Raw genomic sequence first — 24,542 nt, forward strand, 5'->3', positions numbered from 1 at the left:
ATTTTTGTCAAGGGAGTAAGGCATGTGTGAGTGGTTCCAGGTGAAGATAGGTCTGAAGCAAGGGTGTGGGGGATGTCAACATGGCTGTTTAATTTGTTTATGGATGAGATGGTGAGAGAAGGAAATGCAAGGGTCTTGGAGAGAGGCAAATTTGCAGTTTTGGGGTTGAGGAGTTTCTGGAAGTTGAGTCAGTTGTTGTGTGATGGTGACCGATTCAGATGAGAAACTACAGACATAAGTTTAGGAGTTTAAGTGAAAGAGAAAAGTTGAGACAATAGTTGTTTAAGTGAAAGAGGAAAGTTGAGAGAAAATTTCAAGTTATTAAAAGCTATGTTATAGGGTTTAGCAGAGTGACAGGTTAGGTGAGTTTATAGGAGAAAACTTAGTGGAAGTGAGTGGTGTTTTAGATACCAGGGAGTGGATATGGCAGTAAATGGAACTTTGGGAACTAAAGTGAGTCATAGGATGGGAAATGGCCAAAGTCTTTGGAGCATTGAGGAATGCATGGAAAGAGAGGTCACTGTCTAGGTAGGTAAAGATGGATGTGTTTGAAGGTATAGTAATCCTGATGGTGTTTTATGGGTGCAAGGCATGGACTCTGGATAAGAATAAATGGAAGAGGATGAATGTGTTGAAAATGAAATATTTGAGGACAACCTATAAGTGAAGTAAGTTTGATCAATTGAGAAACGTTAGGATAAGGGAAAGGTGTGGTAATATGAAGAGTAATGTTAATAGAGCTGAAGAGGGTGTGTTGAAATGGCTTGGACATGCGTATAGAAGGGATGAGTGACGAGAGGCTGACCATGGCATTATGTGCGTCTTAAGTGGGGGGGACAAGAAAAGCAGGAGAATGAATTGGAGATGGAAGAACAGAGTCAAAAAGGTTTTGAGTGCTCAAGCCCTGAATGTGCTGGAGGGTGTAAGGCATGCATGAGATGAAGTGGAGTGATGTGGTATATGGGGGTTATGTGCTCTCAATGGAATAAATCATAGCGCATGAAACAGGGGAAACCTTGGATAAGTCTCTTGTTTCTAGATGTTGATGGGGAATATGGTTTTAGGGCATTACACATGACAACTAAACAGTAGATGTGAGTGAATGGGGGCCATTTCTTCATTTGTTCTTGGTGCTACTTCACTAACACAGGAAATGACAAGCAAGTTTAAAAAAAGAAGTTAAATGCAAATACAATGGACTGAACCAGGGCATGTGAAACATCTGGGGTAAACCATGGAAAGGTCTGGAGGGCCTGGATGTGGATAGGGAGCTGTGGTTTTGATGCATTACACATGACAGCTAGAGAAAGGATGTGAGAGGATTTGGCCTTTCTCTTTATATTTCCTGGCGATACCTTGCTGTTGCAAGGGGTGGTGCTGCTGTTTCCTGTGGGGTGGGGTGGCACTTGGAAATAGATAAAGGCAAATGTGTGGATGAATCTTTCTACTCTTTTCTGGCGCTACCTTACTAATGCGGGAAATGGTGATGAAGTATGATACATAGATAAATGATACATGGTTTTGCCAGATTCTCCTTGCTTGAGATTTCACAATGATTGAAAATTTTCCTTTGGTGAGGCTGTATTATCATCAGTTGATGAAACAGGACATTTTTGTCAGAGAACCTTCTTTGTTTTTTTGTCCCCTCCTCTCAAAGAACTGTTCACTGTCTACTTTATTATTCTTTTTTAAAAGCTTAGAGAAAGTAATTAGGTCTTTTACATCAGTATTAGGCAGTGTTAAAGTAATTTTAAAGGTCATGAAGATATGATAAAAGACATGAGAAGCATGCTGTTTTGAAAGAAGGGCATCAGAAGCTGAAAAAAAATTTAAAGCAAGGATATCAAGTGTTTATTGAGAATATTTGTTACTTGAGCATTTGTTTAGATGGAGTCTTTCATTTAATTACACTGAATCAGTTGACTCTTCATTTTCTTGGACATTCTCATGATATTCTATATCTCCCTTACTGTACCTGTGATTTGATTTGTGTGTAACCACCTGTTCCTTTCCAGTTACCTTTTTACTGAGACTTTTTACCATGAACTTTTTAGTTCTTTTTCTTTTTATTGTATTCCCTTCATCAACAGGTTTTGATTGCAGCTCATCAGCCAGCATATGAACTACGTTACAACCAGATGGAATCTATTTTCCTCCCAGCAATAGATATGTATGGTCATTCTTTCCATCCTGAGAATTTGCAGAAGCTGATCCTTTCAGAAACTTCCATCTTTGATGTTTTACATGCCTTCTTCTATCACACCAACATGGCTGTGAGGATGGCTAGTTTAGAGGTAAGGAGGTCATGTCATTGACACATTTTTGTTATACACTGTTTTATGCTGGAATTTGTCGTACTTAGCTACGCCTATTTAGGTCATTCTTTATTTTTCTTTAATCAACAGAAAGGTAGGAATAGAGCATCTTCAATGTTATCTTAACAGTTCAAAGAATTTTAGCTCATATAGTTAGGGATAGGGAAGAAAGAATGATGCTCACATGTTCCCTGTGCATCATAGAAGGTGACTAAGTGGGGTAAGAGTGGATGGCTGAAAATCCTCCCTTGTAAGTAATGAAAGAGTAAGAGAGATGTGTGGTAATAAAAAGAGTGTGGTTGAGAGAGTAGAAGAGGGTGTGTTGAAATGGTTCAGACATATGGAGAGAATTAGTGAGGAAAAGTTGAAAAGAGGATGTATGTGTCAAGAGATGGAGGGAAGGAGAAGTGGAAGATCAAATTGGAGGTGGAAGGATGGAGTGAAAAAGATTTTAAGTGATCAGGGCCAAAACATACAGGAGGGTGAATTGGAATGATGTGGTATACCAGGGTTGACGTGCTGTCAGTGGACTGAATCAGGGCATATGAAGCGTCTGGGGTAAACCATGGAAAGGTCTGTGGGGCCTGGATGTGGATAGGGAGCTGTGGTGTCGATGCATTACACAAGACAGCAAGAGACTGAGTGTGAATGAATGTGGCCTTTTTTATTTGTTTCTTTGGTGCTACCTCACCGATGCAGGGGATGGCAATGCTGTTACCTGTGGGGCAGGATGGCATCGGGAATGGACGAAGGCAAACAAGTATGAATATGTATGTGGGTATATATATGTCTGTGTATGTGTATGTACATGGATGTACTTTTATATTTATGTATATGTATGTGTATATGAGTGGGTGGGTTGTTCTTTGTCTGTTTCCTGGCGCTACCTAACTGACGCGGAAAACGGCAATCAAGTAAAATACATAAATAAAGATAATTACCTTTGTGTTGGCCTGATCCACTAATGACTGATGGATGGAGATGGATGTGGATGACATGGCTGACTGCTACAGATGCTGACCATTTATCATGCAGAATTTTACAACATGAAAATTATTTTGGTTGCTCATCACATCTGCTTAGAAACAGAGTTAAACATGCTTTTTGCACTTGTAAGTCCATAGACACACATAATGATGATGGACCCCACCCAAAAATAAACGTAAGATTTCTTTATGTATTAACTTTGCATTGAAGCCACTACTACCAATATAGCATTTTTCAGGTGCCTTATATCATTATAATCAGTTTGTCTAGTCAGTTACTGTTATATTTTGAATCATCTGTTTATATTAGAGGCTTTTTAAGTTTATGGATGTAAAATAAGTGCCTTATTCTATTTTTCTTCAAGGTATATGTTCGTCGTGCATACATCAGCTATGAACTGACTTGCCTACGACATAAAGAATTGTATGGCGGAGTTTGTGTTGTCTTTTTCAAGTTTTTACTTCCTTCTTCACATCCCAACAGGTAAGTCTTTTCTTATGTTGTTGATTGGTTGGTAAAGATTTTCATTGTGTATGTGGATCATAGTGAGGTGCCTGAGCATTAGCAGAAAGCATGTACAGTGCCATTGTATTATATGGATCATAGTGAGGTGCCTGAGCATTGGCAGAAAGCACGTACAATGCCATTGTATAAAGGCAAGGGGTGTAAAGGGGAATGTTCAACTATAGACATAAATTGGTTGAGTATACCTGGCAAGTTGTATGGGAGGTTATTGACTGAGAGGATGAAGGCATATATAGAGCTCCAGATTGGGAGGAGCTTTGTGGTTTTAGAAGTGGTAGAGGATATGTGGATCTGGTGTTTGCTTCAAGAATGTGTCTGAGAAATACTTAGAGAAACATGAATTTATATGTGGCATTTATGGATCTGGAGGAAGCATATGATAGCATTGGTTAATATACCTTGCAGAATGTCTTGAGAATATATGGAGTGGGGGAAAAGCTGCTAGAAGCAGTGAGAAGCCTTTGTCAAGGATGTATACTATGGGCATGTGTATGAAAAAGAAGCTGCTAGAAGCAGTGAGAAGCTTTTATCAAGGATGTATACTATGGGCATGTGTATGAAAAAGAAGAGAGCAGAATGCATGGTTCCAAGTGAAGGTTTGTCTTCAGTAAGGGTTTTTAATGGTACCATAGTTGTTCAGTTTGTTTATAGATGGCATAGTGAAGGAGGTAAATGTGAGAGTCGTGGAGAGAAGGGTCAGTATGCAGTATTTGGGGAATGAGAGGGCCTGGGGAGTTAGTCATTTGTTGTTTTCTGATGATACAGCACTGTTGATGGATTTGAGTGAGAAACTGCAGGTGTTTGTGACTGAGTTTGGAAGAGTATGTGAAAAGAGAAAGTTAAAAGTGAATGTGAATAAAAGCAAGGTTACTAGGGTTAGCATGGTTGAGGGACAGGTTAGTTGGGGATGTGAGTTTGAGTGGAGAAAAATTGGAGGAAGTGAAGTATTTTAGGTACCTGGGAATGGACATGGCAGCAATTGGAACTATGGAAGATTAAGAGAGACATAGGATAGGGGAGGAGGCAAAGGTTCTGGGAGCAGTGAAGAATGTGTGGAAAGAACATTATTTGGGAGGGCAAAAATAGGCATGTTTGAAGGAACAGTAGTCTCAACAATAACATCTGGAAGAGAGGCATGGACTATAGATGAGGCTGGAGGTAGGAAAGTGGATATGTTAGAAATGAAATTTTTGCAGGCAGTGTATGGTGTGAGGTGGCTTGATTGAGTAAGTTATGAAAGTGTAAGAGAGGTGTGTGGTTATAGAAAAAGTTTGGTTGAGAAAGTTGAAGAGGATGTGCTGAAATGTGGAGAGAATGAGTGAGGAAAGGTTGACAGAGAAGATATGCATGTCAGAAGTGGAGGGAACTAGGAGAACAGGTTGATCAAATTGGAGGTGGAGTAAGAAAGATTTTAAATGATCAGGGTCTGAACAAGCAAGAGGATGAAAGATGTGAAGAGGATAGAGTGAGCTGGAATGATGTGGAATACAGGGGTCGACTTGCTGTCCATGGACTGAAACAGGGGCCCATGAAATGTCTGGGGTAAACCATAGAAAGTTCTGTGGGACTAGGATGTGTATAGGGAGCTGTGGTTTTTGTGCATTACACATGACAGCTCAAGAATGAATGCGATCAGATGTGGCCTTTCTTCATCTGTTCCTTGCGCTTCCTTGCTAAAGTTGGAAATGGCAATCAAATATGAAATAAAGGAAAAGAGAGTGTATCTTTTCCAAGCTTACTTACTTTCAGCACCCTCTTTTTCACTCGTCATTTCTTCCTTTTCCTTCCTTGCCTCCACCAGGTAATGATCATGTACCTCACCAGCTGCCTGTTTAAATACATTCAAATCCAAGAGTCTCTCTTTTGCACTTCTGTCATTTAGCATCTGTCTATCTATATATCTCTGATGCCTGTCCCCTTCAGGAACTCTCTCAAGGGGGTAGCCATGGAAAAGGAGTCCCCATACTCGGGGAACTCCATTGCCACTTCTTATCCCCTAGTACCTCACCCATAACAGGTCACTGGTAGAGGGCAACTCTGTTGCAGTGTTTCCAAAGGCTCCTACCAAATGTTCCTACCAACTACTACCTAATGTTTTCCTAAACCTGCCCCATCTTTTCTTGTTCTTCATGAAAACTTTATCTTTACCAGCTGTCACCACTTAAGGGTTGTTGCCTTCGGTATCTTTACCAACTGTCACCACTTAAGGGTTGTCGCCTTCAGTCTGTGAATTCTGGATTCTTGGGCCACTATGAGGAGTAGGTCAAAAATGTCGTCTGTGTGGCGATCTCTGACTGGTTGAAGGTAGGCCTGGAAGTAGTATGCTTTTTCTGCCATGGTGAGTGGATAGCAAAGGCCAGCACGAGATGTATGTATTTATTTATCATGCTTGATTGCCGTTTCTCGCATCAGTGAGGTAGTGCCAGGAAATATGAAGAATGGCCCATCCACTCGTTATTTATATTTTTTATTGTACTTAATCAACGGAAATGAGATGTTTGAGGACAATATATGGTGTGAGGCCGTTTGATCGAGTAAGCGGTGAAAGGATGGGAGAGATGTGTGGTAATAAAAAGAGTTTGGTTGAGAGAGCAGAAGAGGTTGTATTGAAATGGTTTGGTCACATGGAGAGAATGAGTGAGGAAAGATTGACAAAGAGGATATATGTGTCAGAGGTGGAGGGAATGAGGAGAAGTGGGAGACCAAATTGGAGGTGGAAGGATGGAGTGAAAAAGATTTTGAATGATCGGGGCCTGAACACACAGGCGGGTGAAAGGCATGCAAGGAATAGAGTGAATTGGAACGATGTGGTATACTGGGGTCGACATGCTATCAATGGACTGAACTAGTGCATGTGAAGTGTCTGGGGTAAACCATGGAAAGTTCTGTGGGGTCTGGATGTGGAAAGGAAGTTATGGTTTGGGTGCATTACACACCACAGCTAGATACTGAGTGTGAATGAATGTGGCCTTTGTTGTTTTTTCCTAGCGCTACCTTGCGCAGGGTGAGGTGGGTGCTATTTCATGTGTAGCTGGGTGGCAACGGGAATGGATGAAGGCAGCATGTATGGATATGTACATGTGTGTATTTATGTATGTCTTTGTATGTATAAGTATGTATATGTTGAAATGTATAGATATGTATATGTGCATGTGTGGGCACTTATGGATATACATTTGTATGTGGGAGGGTTGGGCCATTCTTTCGTCTGTTTCTTTGCAGTGCCTCGCTAACTTGGGAGACAGCAACAAAGTATAATAATATACCTCACGTCAGTAAGGTATATTATATATGTTTTTTTTTTTTTGCCGCTGTCTCCCGCGTTTGTGAGGTAGCGCAAGGAAACAGACGAAAGAAATGGCCCAACCCACCCCCATACACATGTATATACATACGTCCACACACGCAAATATACATACCTACACAGCTTTCCATGGTTTACCCCAGACGCTTCACATGCCCTGATTAACCCACTGACAGCACGTCAACCCCGGTATACCACATCGATCCAGTTCACTCTATTCCTTGCCCTCCTTTCACCCTCCTGCATGTTCAGGCCCCGATCACACAAAATCTTTTTTTCACTCCATCTTTCCACCTCCAATTTGGTCTCCCACTTCTCCTCGTTCCCTCCACCTCCGACACATATATCCTCTTGGTCAATCTTTCCTAACTCATTCTCTCCATGTGCCCAAACCATTTCAAAACACCCTCTTCTGCTCTCTCAACCACACTCTTTTTATTTCCACACATCTCTCTTACCCTTACGTTACTTACTCGATCGAACCACCTCACACCACACATTGTCCTCAAACATCTCATTTCCAGCACATCCATCCTCCTGCGCACAACTCTATCCATAGCCCACGCCTCGCAACCATACAACATTGTTGGAACCACTATTCCTTCAAACATACCCATTTTTGCTTTCCGAGATAATGTTCTCGACTTCCACACATTCTTCAAGGCTCCCAGAATTTCTGCCCCCTCCCCCACCCTATGATTCACTTCCGCTTCCATGGTTCCATCTGCTGCCAGATCCACTCCCAGATATCTAAAACACTTCACTTCCTCCAGTTTTTCTCCATTCAAACTTACCTCCCAATTGACTTGACCCTCAACCCTACTGTACCTAATAACCTTGCTCTTATTCACATTTGCTCTTAACTTTCTTCTTTCACACACTTTACCAAACTCAGTCACCAGCTTCTGCAGTTTCTCATATGTATGCATACATATACATATATATACATGTACACATCCACACTTGCTGCATTCATCCATTCTTGTCGCCACCCCGCCACACATGACATAGTATCCCCCCTCCAGCAAGGTAGCGGCAGGAGAAGACAAAAAAGGCCACATTGGTTCACACTCAGTCTCTAGCTGTCATGTGTAATGCACCCAAACCACAGCTCCCTTTCCACATTCAGGCCCAACAGACCTTTAGACGGCTTACCCCAGACGCTTCACATGCCCTGGTTCAATCCATTGACAGCATGTTGACCCCGGTATACCACATCATTCCAATTCACTCTATTCCTTGCATGCCTTTCACCTTCCTGGATGTTCAGGCCCCTTTATTTATCTATTTATTTATTTTACTTTGTCGTTGTCTCCAGCGTTAGCGAGGTAGCGCAAGGAAACAGATGAAAGAATGGCCCAACCTACCCACATACACATGTATATACTTACATGTCCACACACGCAAAAATACATACCTATACATCTCAACGTATACATATATATACACACACAGATATATACATATATACACATGTACATAATTCATACTGTCTGCCTTTATTCATTCCCATCGCCACCCCGCCACACATGAAATTACAACTCCCTCCCCCTGCATGTGCACGAGGTAGCGCTAGGAAAAGACAACAAAGGCTACATTCGTTTACACTCAGTCTCTAGCTGTCATGTATAATGCACTGAAACCACAGCTCCCTTTCCACATCCAGGCCCCACAGAACTTTCCATGGTTTACCCCAGACGCTTCACATGCCCTGGTTCAATCCATTGACAGCACATCGACCCTGGTATACCACATCATTCCAGTTCACTCTATTCCTTGCATGCCTTTCACCCTCCTGCATGTTCAGGTCCTTATCACTCAAAATCTTTTTCACTTCATCTTTCCACCTCCAATTTGGTCTCCCACTTCTCCTCATTCCCTCCACCTGTGACACATATATCCTCTTTGTCAATCTTTCCTCACTCACTCTCTCCATGTGACCAAACCATTTCAAAACACCCTCTTCTGCTCTCTCAAGCACACTCTTTTTATTACCACACATATCTCTCTTACCCTATTATTACTTACTCGATCAAACCACCTCACACCACATATTGTCCTCAAACATCTCATTTCCAGCACATCCACCCTCCTGCGCACAACTCTATCTATAGCCCACTCTTCGCAACCATATAACATTGTAGGAACCACTATTCCTTCAAACATACCCATTTTTGCTTTCCGAGATAATGTTCTCGCCTTCCACACATTCTTCAACGCTCCCAGAACTTTCACTCCCTCCCCCACCCTATGATTCACTTCTGCTTCCATGGTTCCATCCGCTGCCAAATCCACTCCCAGATATCTAAAACACTTCACTTCTTCTAGTTTTTATCCATTCAAACTTACCTCCCAATTTACTTGTCCCTCAACCCTACTGTACCTAAATAACCTTGCTCTTATTCACATGTGCTCTCAGCTTTCTTCTGTCACACACTTTACCAAACTCAGCCACTAGCTTCTGCAGTTTCTCACATGAATCAGCCACCAGCACTGTATCATCAGCGAACAACAACTGACTCACTTCCCAAGCTCTCTCATCCACAACAGACTGCATACTTGCCCTTCTTTCCAAAACTCATGCATTTGTCTTCCTAACAACCCCATCCATAAACAAATTAAACAACCATGGAGACATCACACAACCCTGCCGCAAACCAACATTCACTGAGAACCAATCACTTTCCTCTCTTCCTACTCATACACATTCCTTGGATCCTCAATAAAAACTTTTCACTGCTTCTAACAACTTGCCTCCCACACCATATATTCTTAATACCTTCCACAGAGCATCTCTATCAACTCTGTCATATGCCTTCTCCAGATCCATAAATGCCACATACAGATCCATTTGCTTTTCTAAGTATTTCTCACATACATTCTTCAAAGCAAACACCTGATCCACACATCCTCTACCACTTCTGAAACCACACTGCTCTTCCCCAATCTGATGCTCTGTACATACCTTCTCCCTCTCAATCAGTACCCTCCCATATAATTTACCAGGAATACTCATAAACTTATACCTCTGTAATTTGAGCACTCACTTATATCCCCTTTGCCTTTGTACAGTGGCACTATGCAAGCATTTCACCAATCCTCAGGCACCTCACCATGAGTCATACATACATTAAATAACCTTACCAACCAGTCAACAATACAGTCACCCCCTTTTGTAATAAATTCCACTGCAGTACCATCCAAACCTGCTGCCTTGCTGGCTTTCATCTTCCACAAAGCTTTTACTACCTCTTTTCTGTTTACCAAATCATTCTCCCTAACCCTCTCACTTTGCACACCACCTTGACCAAAACACCATATATCTGCCACTCAATCATCAAATTACATTCAACAAACCTTCAAAATACTCACTCCATCTCTTTCTGACATCACCACTACTTGTTTTCACCTCCCCATTAGCCCACTTCACTGAAGTTCCCATTTGTTCTCTTGTCTTATGCACTTTATTTACATCCTTCCAAAACATCTTTTTATTCCCCCTAAAATTTAATGATACTCTCTCACCCCAACTTACATTTGCCCTCTTTTCACCTCATGCACCTTTCTCTTGACCTCCTGTCTCTTTCTTTTATACATCTCCCAGTCATTTGCATTATTTCCTTGCAAAAATTGTCCAAATGCCTCTCTCTTCTCTTTCACTAATAATCTTACTTCTTCATCCCACCACTCACTACCCTTTCTAATCTGCCCACCTCCCACGCTTCTCATGCCACAAGCATCCCCTGCACAAGCCATCACTGCTTCCCTAAATACATCCCATTCCTCCCCCACTCCCCTTGCATCCTTTGTTCTCACCTTTTTCCATTCTGTTCTCAGTCTCTCCTGGTACTTCCTCACATAAGTAAGTCTCCTTCCCAAGCTCTCTTACTCTCACCACTCTCTTCACCCCAACATTCTCTCTTCTTTTCTGAAAACCTCTACAAATCTTCATCTTATCCTACACAAGATAATGATCAGACATCCCTCCAGTTGCACCTCTCAGCCCATTAACATCCAAAACTCTCTCTTTCACGTGCCTATCAATTAACACGTAATCCAATAACGCTCTCTGGCCATCTCTCCTACTTACATATGTATACTTATGTATACCTCTCTTTTTAAACCAGGTATTCCCAATCACCAGTCCTTTTTCAGCACATAAATCTTCAAGCTCTTCACCATTTCCCTTTACAACACTGAACACCCCATGTACACCAATTATTCCCTCAACTGCCACATTACTCACCTTTGCATTCAAATCACTCATCGCTATAACCTGGTCTCGTGCATCAAAACTACTAACCCACTCACTCAGCTGCTCCCAAAACACTTGCCTCTCATGATCTTTTTTCCCATGCCCAGGTGCATATGCACCAATAATCACCCATCTTTCTACATCCACTTTCAGTTTTACCCATATCAGTCTAGAGTTTACTTTCTTACACTCTATCACATACTCCCACCACTCCTGTTTCAGGAGTAGCGCTACTCCTTCCCTTGCTCTTGTCCTCTCACTAACCCCTGACTTTACTCCCAAGACATTCCCAAACCACTCTTCCCATTTACCCTTGAGCTTCGTTTCACTCAGAGCCAAAACATCCAGGTTCCATTCCTCAAACATACTACCTATCTCTCCTTTTTTCTCAGGCCCCTATTGCTCAAAATCTTTTTCACTCCAGCCTTCCTTCTCCAATTTTGTCTCCCACTTCACATTCCCTTCACCTCTGACACATATATCTTTTTTGTCAATCTTTCCTCATTCTCTCCATGTGACCAATCCATTTCAATATACCCTCTTTTGCTCTCTCAGCCACACTCAATTTTTATTTCCACTCGTCTCTCTTACCCTTTCATTACTTACTCAATCAAACCACCTCACACCACATATTGTTGTCAAACATTTTATTTCCAACACATCCACCCTCCTCCATACAACCCTACCTACAGCCCATGCCTTGCAACCATATAACAGTGTTGGAACTACTATATCTTCAAATATACCCATTTTTGCTCTCTGAGATAACATTCTCTCCCACACATTCTTCATTGCTGCCAGAACCTTTGCTCCCACCCCCACCCTGTGACTCACTTCTGCTTCCGTGGTTCCATTTGATGCTAAGTCCACTCCCAGTTATCTAAAACACTTCACTTCCTCCAGTTTCTCTCCATTCAAACTTCCCAATAACTTGTCCTGCATCCCTGCTGAACCTAATAACCTTGCTCTTATTCACATTTACTCTGAACTTTCTCCTTTACCACACTTTTCCAAACTCAGTCACCAACTTCTGCAGTTTCTCACTTGAATCAGCCACAAGAACTGTATCATCAGTGAACAACAACTGACTCACTTCCCAGGCCCTCTCATCTCAACAGACTTCATACTTGCCCCTCTCCAAAACCCTTGCCTTTACCTCCCTAACCACCCCATCCATAAACAAATTAAACAACCATGGGGATATCACACACCCCTGCTGCAGACTGACATTCACTGGGAACAATCACTCTCCTCTCTTCCTACTCGCACACATGCTGTACATCCTTGGTAAAGACTTTTTAATGCTTCTAGCAACTTACCTCCCTCATCATATACTCTTAAGACCTTCCGCAAATCATCTCTATCAGCTCTTTTATATGCCTTCTCCAAATCCATAAATGCTAAATACAAATCCACATGTTTTTCTAAGTATTTCTCACACATTCGTCAAAGCAAACACCTGATCCACACATCCTCTACCACTTCTGAAACCACACTGCTCTTCTCCAATCTGATGCTCTGTACATGTCTTCACCCTGTCAATCAAAACCCTCCCATATAATTTCCTAGGAATGCTCAACGAACGTGTACCTCGTAGTTTGAACACTCACATTTATCCCCTTTGCCTTTGTACAGTGGCACTATGTATGCATTCCACCAATCCTCAGGCACTTCATCATGATCCATACATGCATTGAATATCCATACCAACCAATCAAGAACACAGTCACCTCCTTTCTTAATAAGCTCAGCTGCAATACCATCTAAACCCACCGCCTTGCCGGATTTCATCTGCAAAGCTTTCACCACCTCTTCACTCTTAACCAAACCATTCTCCCTGACCCTCTTACTTCACACATCACTCAACCATAACACTCTACATCTGCCACTCTATCATCAAACACATTCATCAAACATTCAATATACTCACTCCATATCCTTCTCACTTCATCACTACCTAATATCAATTCCCCCCCCCTTGCTCTCTTCACTGATGTTCCCATTTGTTCTCTTGTATTATGCATGTTATTTGCCTCTTCCCTAAACATCTTTTTATTTTTCCAAAAGTGTAATGATACTCTCTCACCCCGACTCTCATTTGCCCTCTTTTAAAACTCTTTTGACCTCTTGCAGCTTTCTTTTATACATCTCCCAGTCATTTGCACTCCTTCCTGGTAAGTATCATCCAAATGCCTTTTTTTTTTTTACACTAACAACTTTACTTCTTCATTCCACCTTTCATTACCCCTTTCTAATCTTCCCACCTCCCACCATTCTGATGCCATATACATCTTTTGCACGTGCCATTATCGATTCCCTAAATACTTCCCATTCCTCACCCACTCCCCTCATGTTATTTGCTCTCACCTTTTGTCATTCTACACTCCATCTCTTCTGGTACTTCCTCACACAAGTCTCCTTTCCAAGCACACTTACTCTCACCTCTCTCTTCTCCCCACATTCTTTGTTGAAAACCTGTACAAATCTTCACCTTCTCCTCAACAAGATAGTGATCTAACATCCCACCAGCTGCCCCTCTCAACACATTAACATCCAGAAGTCTCTCTTTTACATGCCTATCAATTAACTCAATCTAATAATGCCCTTTGACCATCTATCCTACTCACATACATATATGTATATCTCCCTTTTTAAACCAGTTATTCCCAGGCACCAGTCTTCTTTCAGCACACAAATCCAAAAGCTCTTCACCATTTCCATTCACAGCACTGAGTACCCCATGTAACCCAATTCATACCCTCATCTGCCACATTGTTCACCATCGCATTCAAATCCCCCATCACTAATACCCAGCCTCATGCATCAAACCTTCTAACACACTCACTCAGCTGCTCCCAAAGCACTCGCCTCTCATGATCTTTCTTCTTATGACCAGGTGCATGAGCACTAATCATCACCCATCACACTTTCGGTTTTACCCACATCAGCCTAGAATTTACTTTCTTACACTCTGTCACATACTCCCACAACTCCTGCTTCAGGAGTAGTGCTACTCCTTCCTTAGTTCTTGTCCTCTCACCAACCCCTGACTATACTTCTAAGACTTCTCTAAACCACTCTTCCCCTATACCCTTGAGCTTCATTTCACTTGGAGCCAGAACATCTAGGTATCTTTCCTCAAAAATACTACCTATCTCTCTTATCTTGGTCACATCCACCCACACACATTCAGATGCCTTCAAAGAGGATGAGCACTCCCTGCTTGACTTGTGTTTCCTCTTATAGGAATTTAGATGCAAGATATCCTATAAAACTCTCTTGCTTCCATGACACAACCTTGGGAGAAAATAACTCAATACAGGACAAAAATTAATTTAATAAAAACAGTATGGTAAATTATATGGGAGGGTATTGATTGAGAGGGTGAAGGCATGTACAGAGCATCAGATTGGGGAAGAGCAGTGTGGTTTCAGAAGTGGTAGAGGATGTGTGGATCAGGTGTTTGCTTTGAAGAATGTATGTGAGAAATACTTAGAAAAGCAAATGGATTTGTATGTAGCATTTATGGATCTGGAGAAGGCATATGATAGAGTTGATAGAGATGCTCTGTGGAAGGTATTAAGAATATATGGTGTGGGAGGCAAGTTGTTAGAAGCAGTGAAAAGTTTTTATCGAGGATGTAAGGCATGTGTACGTGTAGGAAGAGAGGAAAGTGATTGGTTCTCAGTGAATGTAGGTTTGCGGCAGGGGTGTGTGATGTCTCCATGGTTGTTTAATTTGTTTATGGATGGGGTTGTTAGGGAGGTAAATGCAAGAGTTTTGGAAAGAGGGGCAAGTATGAAGTCTGTTGGGGATGAGAGAGCTTGGGAAGTGAGTCAGTTGTTGTTCGCTGATGATACAGCGCTGGTGGCGGATTCATGTGAGAAACTGCAGAAGCTGGTGACGGAGTTTGGTAAAGTGTGTGGAAGAAGAAAGTTAAGAGTAAATGTCAATAAGAGCAAGGTTATTAGGTACAGTAGGGTTGAGGGTCAAGTCATTTGGGAGGTGAGTTTGAATGGTGAGAGGCTGGAGGAAGTGAAGTGTTTTAGATATCTGGGAGTGGATCTGTCAGCGGATGGAACCATGGAAGCGGAAGTGGATCATAGGGTGGGGGAGGGGGCGAAAATTTTGGGAGCCTTGAAAAATGTGTGGAAGTCGAGAACATTATCCCGGAAAGCAAAAATGGGTATGTTTGAAGGAATAGTAGTTCCAACAATGTTGTATGGTTGCGAGGCGTGGGCTATGGATAGAGTTGTGCGCAGGAGGATGGATGTGCTGGAAATGAGATGTTTGAGGACAATGTGTGGTGTGAGGTGGTTTGATCGAGTAAGTAACGTAAGGGTAAGAGAGATGTGTGGAAATAAAAAGAGCGTGGTTGAGAGAGCAGAAGAGGGTGTTTTGAAATGGTTTGGGCACATGGAGAGAATGAGTGAGGAAAGATTGACCAAGAGGATATATGTGTCGGAGGTGGAGGGAACGAGGAGAAGAGGGAGACCAAATTGGAGGTGGAAAGATGGAGTGAAAAGGATTTTGTGTGATCGGGGCCTGAACATGCAGGAGGGTGAAAGGAGGGCAAGGAATAGAGTGAATTGGAGCGATGTGGTATACAGGGGTTGACGTGATGTCAGTGGATTGAATCAAGGCATGTGAAGCGTCTGGGGTAAACCATGGAAGGCTGTGTAGGTATGTATATTTGCGTGTGTGGACGTGTGTATGTACATGTGTATGGGGGGGGTTGGGCCATTTCTTTCGTCTGTTTCCTTGCGCTACCTCGCAAACGCGGGAGACAGCGACAAAGTATAAAAAAAAAAAAAAAAAAAAAAGTATGCTAAAAGTATGGGTATTATTTGTAAACAAAGTGACATGCTTAATTTAGAAATAGCCCAAAATAGCCCTTTTTTTAGTTTTACTGCTTTGATGTAGATGTTCAGTTAAATTTAAGCCACCATTTCCCATTATAGTTTGAGGTTTTAGTGTACTTCACCTATGTATAGTCTCCCAACTTTGTTTTAAGGTAAGTGCACTTGTAATATACCAAATAGATTAGTTTATGTCAGTTATCCACATTGATTTCTCACTCACTACACACATTGTCACATCTTTCAGAATACCTCACAATAAGGTTTGGAGTACATTGGAATATACTGACCCACATCAGACTCCTATGGACCCACCTACTAATTTGGAGAACTGCCAGCGCATGGGCATCATGGCCACCTTCATGAACTTTGGAGATTTTGAGATCCACTTCAGTGACTTAATGAACTTCTTTCAACTTCCTGATCATGTAGAACTAGAAGGGGAAATGAGCCCCCAAGAACTTAGTGGTTCCATCAAGCTTGGGTCTTCTTTTAAGGACTTCATGAGTGAAACTAAGGTAAGTTTTCTTATATTTGTCAAAAAAGACTTGACTGGAAAAGACTCATACTGTGCCTTCCCTAATAATCCTTACTAAGCTCAAGTTATCTTTCAGATTTGACCATAAGCAGCATACAACCATGCTGATATTAATACCACCTCATCTATTTCTAAACTATAAAAGGATGATCAGTTTACTCTGAGAGTGTTGACAAGTTAACTCAAACATGGTAACTGCATATTGACTATATGCTATTAGCTTCAGCTGGTAGGGACTGATTGTCATAAACACTGAGCTAATTTTAAGTTTTGCACAGCTTAAGATAGAACATACTTTTGTGAACAATTTCATATGCAGACTGTGTTGATGGTTACAAGTGCTTCAGCTGATTAGTTTTATTATTATTTTACCTTTAAAAAGTATAAGAAGACCTATTTGAGGATGTTTGGCTTCTTGTCCACACCTTGTTCAGCCCTTTGGACTCTTTATTTGATTTCTAGGGAAAGTTCCCTAGAAATGTCATTTTGCTTTATCATCAGCAAACAATAACTGACTCACTTCCCAGGTCTTCCTCCCCCACAGACTACATATTCTCCTCATTGTCCAAGACTGTATTTATTTACCTCACCACCCCCTCCATAAACAAATTAGATAGCCATGATAACATTGCACATCCCTTCTGCAGACCAACCTTCACTTGGAACCATTCACTCTCTTCTCTTCCTACTTGTACACATCCCTTACACCTTTGATAAAATCTCTTTGCTTCTTGTAGCTTTCATCCCACACTATTTATTTTTGAGACTTTCCACAAGGTAACTCTGTCAGCCCTTTCATATTCTTTCTCTAGGTCTATAAATGCCAAATACAAGTCCATCTGTTTCTCTTGGTATTTCTCACACACATTCTTTAAAGCAAACACCTGAGCCTCACATTCTTTACTACTGAAGCCACACTCCTCCTCTCAGTATCCTCCCATACAATTTACCAGATACACTCAACAAATACCTCGTTAGTTTGAACACTTACCTTTATCCCCCTTGTCTTTATACAGTGGCATTATACATGCATTCTTCCTATCCTCAGGCATAGCACCATGATCCAAACATACAATAAATTGAGTCCTTACTAACCAATCAGCACCACAGTTACCCCCTTTCTTAATCAGTTCATCTGCAGTACCATCCACTCTAACCATCTTGCCAAATTTCATCTTGCATAAGGTTTTCACCGCCTCTTATCTCTTCACCAAACCTCTCTACATGACTCTTTCTTCACATACCCCCCTTACCCAAACACCCTACATTTGCCACCCTATCATCAAACACGTGTATTCAACAGTCCTTCAAAATTTTTCATCTCCTCACTTCATCACTACCTGCTATTACTTGCCCTTTTGCCCCCTTCACCAATGTTCCTATTTGTTCTCTTGTTTTTCATACATTATTACCTTATTATTCTTCCTAAAGTTTGCCGATACTTGCTTAACCCAATTCTCATTTGCTCTCTTTTTCACCCCCCAACCTTCCCCTTGACCTCCTGCAGCTTTCTTTTATACATCCCCAATCTCTTGCACTCATTCCCTGTATGTACCACCCAAATGCCTCTCTTTATTTTGTTCACTGCCATCTTTACTTTGTCCCACCACTCACTAACTACATTTTTTAATAAATGATAAATGTTATATAATAACTGGCCCTCTTAATGCCAGTAAGGGCAAAACATATATAGCAATATAATCCCTGCATTTTTAGTGCCATACATCTTCATAGAACACACACATACATTTTTTTTCGTGCTTGATTGCCATTCCTTGTAATAGCGAGGTAGCATGAAGAACGAATGAAGAAAAGCCACATCTGCTCACATCCATTCTCTCGCTATTTAGTCTGATGAACCAGAAACACAGCTTCCTATCCACAGGCAGGCCACAGACCTTTCCATAGTTTACCCTAGATACTTGACATGCTCTTGGTACAGTCCATTGACAGCACATCAACCCTAGTATACCACATCCCTATCCTGTGCATGCCTTTCACCCTCCTGCATGTTCAGGCCCCAGTCACTTAGTCTTTTTCACTTCATCCTTTTTCCCCAATTTGGTCTTCCCATTCTCCTTGTTCCCTCAAATTCTGACTCCTTCTCTCCTCATATCCAAACAATTTCAGCACACCCTCTTCCGCTAACTCAACCACACTTTTTTATGACCATTTCTCTCCTACTGTTTCATTACTTAATAGAACCACCTTACATCACAAATTGCCCTCAGACATTTCATTTCCAACACATCCACCCTCCTTCACACAGCCTTATTTACAGCCCATGCCTTGCATCCATATGATTTTGTTGGGACTACTATTCCTTCAAACATGCTCATTTTTGGCCTTCCAGATAATATTCTCTCTTTCTACATGTTCTTCAGTATTCCCAGAATCTTTGACCCCTCCCCCACCTTATGACTCACTTCCACTTCCATGGTTCCATTTCCTACCATATCCACTCCTTGGTTAGATATCTAAAACACTTCACTTCCTCCAATGTTTCTCTGCTCAGACTGAGGCAGAAATGAAAAATTGCTTCTGTCTTTCCTTTACTAGCAACAGATGAATAAGTGAAAAATAAGCAAGTACATAGTAGGACACACACACACAACGCTAGAACGGGTGGGCAACCACAGCACTGTCCACTCATCACAGTCACAAATGTCACTCCAGCCTACATGGCTTGTGGTGCCAGGAAATGAACAGCTCATCTATTGTTTAGCTCCCCAATGAAAAACCATTGCCAATTACACACCCCCTTGATATCTTAATCACAGAAGTCACACACTTGGGGCCTCCCAACCTTCAACGAATATCTCAACAACACATGGGCAGGCTCATCACCACTGTCTCCTAAGTCCATCAGCGCTCCCTCATCGACCTGGGTAGGAAGAGGTATGAGAAGTTCCTCATTCTCGCTGTCTGCAGTGAAAGCCTCTCTTTAATATTCCAGTAGGGCATAGCGGTGAAGATCTTGGACATGGCAGGGAACATTGTCATCTTCAGCACCCTACTCAGACACCACCCCTATGATGACATCACTTCTGTACTGTCCATCGCATCAAATTTTGGGTGGCCTTACTCACACGTCATCTCCAGCTCAATAAGGGCCATCCACATCTGGTTCATCCTCCTCATAGGGGTCCACTCCACAAACTCTGACGGAGTACCTGTTCAGCTTGTTCGTCAAGGCAAGCAGTCCCTGGTGAGGTGATTTGGGCCATCACTAACATGGCACCTTTGGCTTGTAGCAGACACATGTTGTGCAGCACCAGACTCTGTGGTAGTAAGGCATGCCTCCAATCACCTAAGGGGGCAGTCGTCCCTGATGACCCTACCCTGAGCAGCTGGTGGGTGTTCTCAGGAAGTCCAGCCATGAAAGCCTTGAGTTCTTGCAGCTTCACACAAGTTCCAGCTTTTTGAGCCACTCCACCAAAGACTGCCATGCTTGGGGATCAACTTCAAGTGCAAGTAATTTTCAGCACCTTGTTCCTCCATTCTGCTTAGATAACTTGAGGCAGTAATGAAATGTGCTCCCATTTTACCTTTATTAACTACAGATGAATAAGTGAAAAAGAAACAAATACATAGTAGGGCAAACACTGTGCTGGAACTGCTGGGCAACCACAGCACTGTCCACTGGCCACTCATCACAGTCACAATCACCTGGATGCATTGGATTCATCTTGCAGCACTGATAGCATCCAGGACACTGCATTGATGGCATTACCACTCTGAAAGGGGCTGGAAGGTGGTGGCGTTCTCCCACTTTTCGCCTCTCGACATCCTGGCCCGGCAGCCTACAGCCCTGAGAGTCGCCTTGCTCACTTCCCCAGCACCAGCAGCTGATGTCATTCCAGCCAACATGGCTTGAGCACCTGAAGTCACTCTGGCCTTCGTGGCTCGTGGCAACAGGGAATGAACAGCGCCATCTATTGTTCAGCTCCTCAGTGAAAAACCATCACCAATTACATAGACTCACACCCCAACTAACCTGTTCCTCAACCCTGCTAAACCTAGTAACCTTGCTTTTATTCACAATTACTCTAAACTTTCACCTTTCACACACTCTTTCAAACTCAGTCACCAATTTCTACAGTTTCTCTTTCAAATCTTCTACCAGTGCTGTATCATCAGCAGACAGCAACTGACTTACTTTCCAAGCCCTCTCATCCCCCAAAGACTGCATACTTGCCCTTCTCTCCAGTACTCCATTTACTTTCCTCTACTCCATCCATATACACCCTTAATAAAAACACCTTACTGCTTCTAGCAGCTTTCCTCCCACACCATATTTTCTTAAGACCTTCCACAGAGCATCTCGATCATCCTTGTAGTATACTTTCTCTGGATCCTTAAATGTGACATAAAAATCCATCTGTTTTATTAAGCCAAGTGAAGAATTTTCCCTCTAAGGTTCCATCTTCTGTCCTTGATGCTACCTCATTCACAGGAAATGGTAAGCTTGTAAGAAAAGAAAATATGATATATGTACAGTAAACCCTCAGTTTAATAGACTAATTGTGTATGTGTGTGTTTGTGTGTCCATTGATGCCAGAAGTCCATTAACTCGAAAATGTAACCTATGGACCATTTTTCAATACAGTATACAGTAATACAATATACAGTTCACATGCTTCCTTTTAAATCCTCTGTCACTTGATGCCATTTTGAATAGTAAGGATTTTAAAATTATTTAATAGATAAAGAAAAATTCTCTGTATATAATCTGACCATACTGCAGCTTGAGGCAGACTGAGATGAAACAAAGCTAGTATACCCCTCACAACCAAAAACAAGTGCGATATGAAATACTCCTGATGCAGTGTGAGATTTTTTTCGAATCATTATTGATTAATGTATTATTATTTGCCCTGTCCATTAAGTCCAAAATCAGTTGAATCGGGGTTCCTTGAATTGAGGGTTTACTGTATATATAGATATCTTTTTCCAGAACTGGTCTCCTTTTCCTGCGTAAGCAAGGTAGCATCAGTAACAGACGAATAATGTGCAAGATATTTTGGAAAGTCATTTAGTTTAGAAAATCAATTTTAGGATCTGCAGTTCTCAAATGTAGTCCTTAATGTTAAGCTAGGAATTGAGAGTTGATCTGCCCATGTAGGGGAAGTGATTGGCAGAATAACTTTAAAAGCCTCATATGGAGAAGATGAGCAATTGCTTTTGTTTTGGTAAGTGCTTAAAGATGTATGGCTTTGTAGAGATATGGTACACTGTTCTTTGTAGTTTTTATTTGATGAACTGAAGGTACTTAAATCATTATTTTCAGCTACAGCAAAGAAACCTGCCATTGATGAGTTATTAGAATTATTGTTATACAATGGCCCTTTTCTTTCAGGAGACCAAAGACCCCATACATATTATGAACATTGGCATATGTATGGAAGAAGAAAAAGATGACTCTGAGCTAAGCGAACAATTTGCAGTGTTTTGTGCCAGCAAAAAGAGGGAGTTCAATGAAGCAGGCATCAGGCGCATTACTATGGTTGTATTTTACAAGCAACAGTTTCCAAGATACTTCACATATAGGTTAGCATCTTTGATTTTATCATATTTTTTATTGGGATTTGTGTGTTTAATGATAAATATTGGATTTGCTTTGTACATTTTAGACAAATTTGTTTTTATTATATGAAAAGAGTCTAACCTGCATTGCATCTGAATATATTTAGCTAATGTTTTAGCAGATGCTTTATTTAACCCATTCACTTTGGCTGGTTAGTTTTATGGCCTACACCCCTGTGTGGCTGTACAGTAAACCCTCAGTTTAATGGACCCCAATTTTATGGATTTTGGATTTAATGGACCAGGCAAATAATGGTACATTAATAGATAATGATTTTGAAAATATGAAACGATTAAAAAAATCTCAAATATTGCACCATGTGCATTGTATATCACACTTGTTTTTGGTATTGTAGGGTATACTCACTTTCATTTGGTCTCAGTCTGCCTCAAGCCACCATGTGGTTATGTTGTATACAAAGAACTGTGATTTTATTTATTAGATAATTTTGCAGTCTTTATGATTCAAAATGATATCAAGTGATGGTGGAGTTAAAAGAAAACGTATGAACTGTATATTGTACTATTGTATATTGTATTAAGAAATGGCCCATAGGATGCATTCTCGATTTAACAAACTTTCAGCTATAACGGACACCCCCTCCCCTGATTAGTCAGTTAAATCGAGGGTTTACTGTAATTACAAAAAAGTGAAGCTTAGTTGATAATGAAAATGAAAAATGGATAATCTCTCCTGATAGCAATAATGTAGGACTTGGCTTGATTTAGGTGTCCTTACATCATCAGTGTGTGCATTTTTTCAAGGTTGCATATCCCTCTCTGGCACTGCTAAATGTATGATGTAGCACCAGGATATTTTGTTTCTACTCATAATTTTCTGGTGAAATTGTAGTCATAACTGTATAAGGATAATCGTTTTTACATAATATAAAAATCAAGTTAAAAGTAATGATCTAGATAGTTATGATTTATTGTTATTCAAGCACTGTTGCAATTGGGAGAACACGTCATGTGTTCTCTCCACAGTAATAAACTCTATACCTATCTGTATTTTTGATGCTAGGTGTGCGAGGGACCATTTTTCTTATATTTTCATGTTATGTCAATTTTTCATAATGATTTGACTAATGATAAGATGGGCTTTAATGTTTCGTGGGTACAAATTAAAGTTCTTAGTATTAGCAGTTAAGACAGATTGGTAAATGCCATGCAGTTGGTAACTACTGCATCTAGGTATATTAGTTGTTAATATGAGACCTTGAACTAAAGGACCATCATCCCTTACATGTATACTGGATGATCTTAATTAACCCTTTCACTGTGGCTGGTGATTGTAGGGTCTTTAATGATTGTTTTTGTTCACTACACATAGTGCACACATGGATCCTGTGTTCTAAAATCTTTACATGAGAGGTTTCATCCAAGTATTTGTGGTGAATGTTGGCTTTTCACCATTCTGCTGTTTGTTGACAAGCATCCCTTACCTCAGAGTAGGACTCTTAACTGATAATGTTTATCCAAAAAACTTAACTGTACATTTTATCGTTTTCTGCACAAATAATGATGTCCAGGAAAGTAGAACTGCCTCCCCATACAGTACATAAAGGTAATTACATTGTCATGGAAGCAAGAAAAACTCAGTTTTTATACGAGTGTGTGGGGGAGTGCTACTACTCTGCTGCCAACATCCATGTTCTTGAACTGCGCAGCAGCTGTTTGGATGACTGCTGTCAGATGTATTATACATTTCTGTAATCAGAGGAAAGTACTCTGTGTGTTTGCTCTCAGGCAAAAAATGTTTATCATTTATTTTTTAATTTTTGAAACCCCCTGCACAGGAAGGGGGAGCTTGGCATCAGGCCTCCCACAAGAATTAAGCAAGATAATCAGTGTACTGGCAACCTCAAGGGTTCTGTGGAATGGGGCAATTCAAGCCTTGCTGAGTTTCTGTAAGGGAAATAGCCCGTGAGATATCATTTTGACTTCCACTGGGTATACACCCTCTGATTAGATCATATAATGTTCTTTAAGCTACAGTAGTCAGAAGGGACTGTGGGTTTGGAGCCAGTCTTTACTTTCCTTTCTGATGACAAGGATATTAAATGATCTTGACTTACCATATGCTGCTCCACTGTCAGGTGTATGGTGTACTTTAGGGGTACTGTCAAGCATAGATCGTGAGATGCATGGTATTTTTGGATGTTTTCTTTTT

The 24,542-nt window shown here is 41.2% G+C and overlaps 1 protein-coding gene across 7 annotated transcripts in view; it reads left to right on the forward strand.

Moving 5' to 3' along the window:
- The window catches only part of ACC (acetyl-CoA carboxylase), a 333,790-nt gene that overhangs the window by 159,971 nt on the left and 149,277 nt on the right, over positions 1–24,542 (forward strand). For all 7 annotated transcript variants that reach the window (XM_071665546.1, XM_071665545.1, XM_071665542.1 and 4 more), the window contains 4 exons: positions 2,091–2,294; positions 3,667–3,785; positions 16,493–16,763; positions 22,143–22,333. In XM_071665546.1, coding sequence (XP_071521647.1) covers positions 2,091–2,294; positions 3,667–3,785; positions 16,493–16,763; positions 22,143–22,333 — 785 coding nt within the window. The remainder of the gene's footprint in view (positions 1–2,090; positions 2,295–3,666; positions 3,786–16,492; positions 16,764–22,142; positions 22,334–24,542) is intronic.

The sequence above is a fragment of the Panulirus ornatus genome, chromosome 10, assembly GCF_036320965.1.
Source record: "Panulirus ornatus isolate Po-2019 chromosome 10, ASM3632096v1, whole genome shotgun sequence".
Taxonomy (NCBI): domain Eukaryota; kingdom Metazoa; phylum Arthropoda; class Malacostraca; order Decapoda; family Palinuridae; genus Panulirus; species Panulirus ornatus.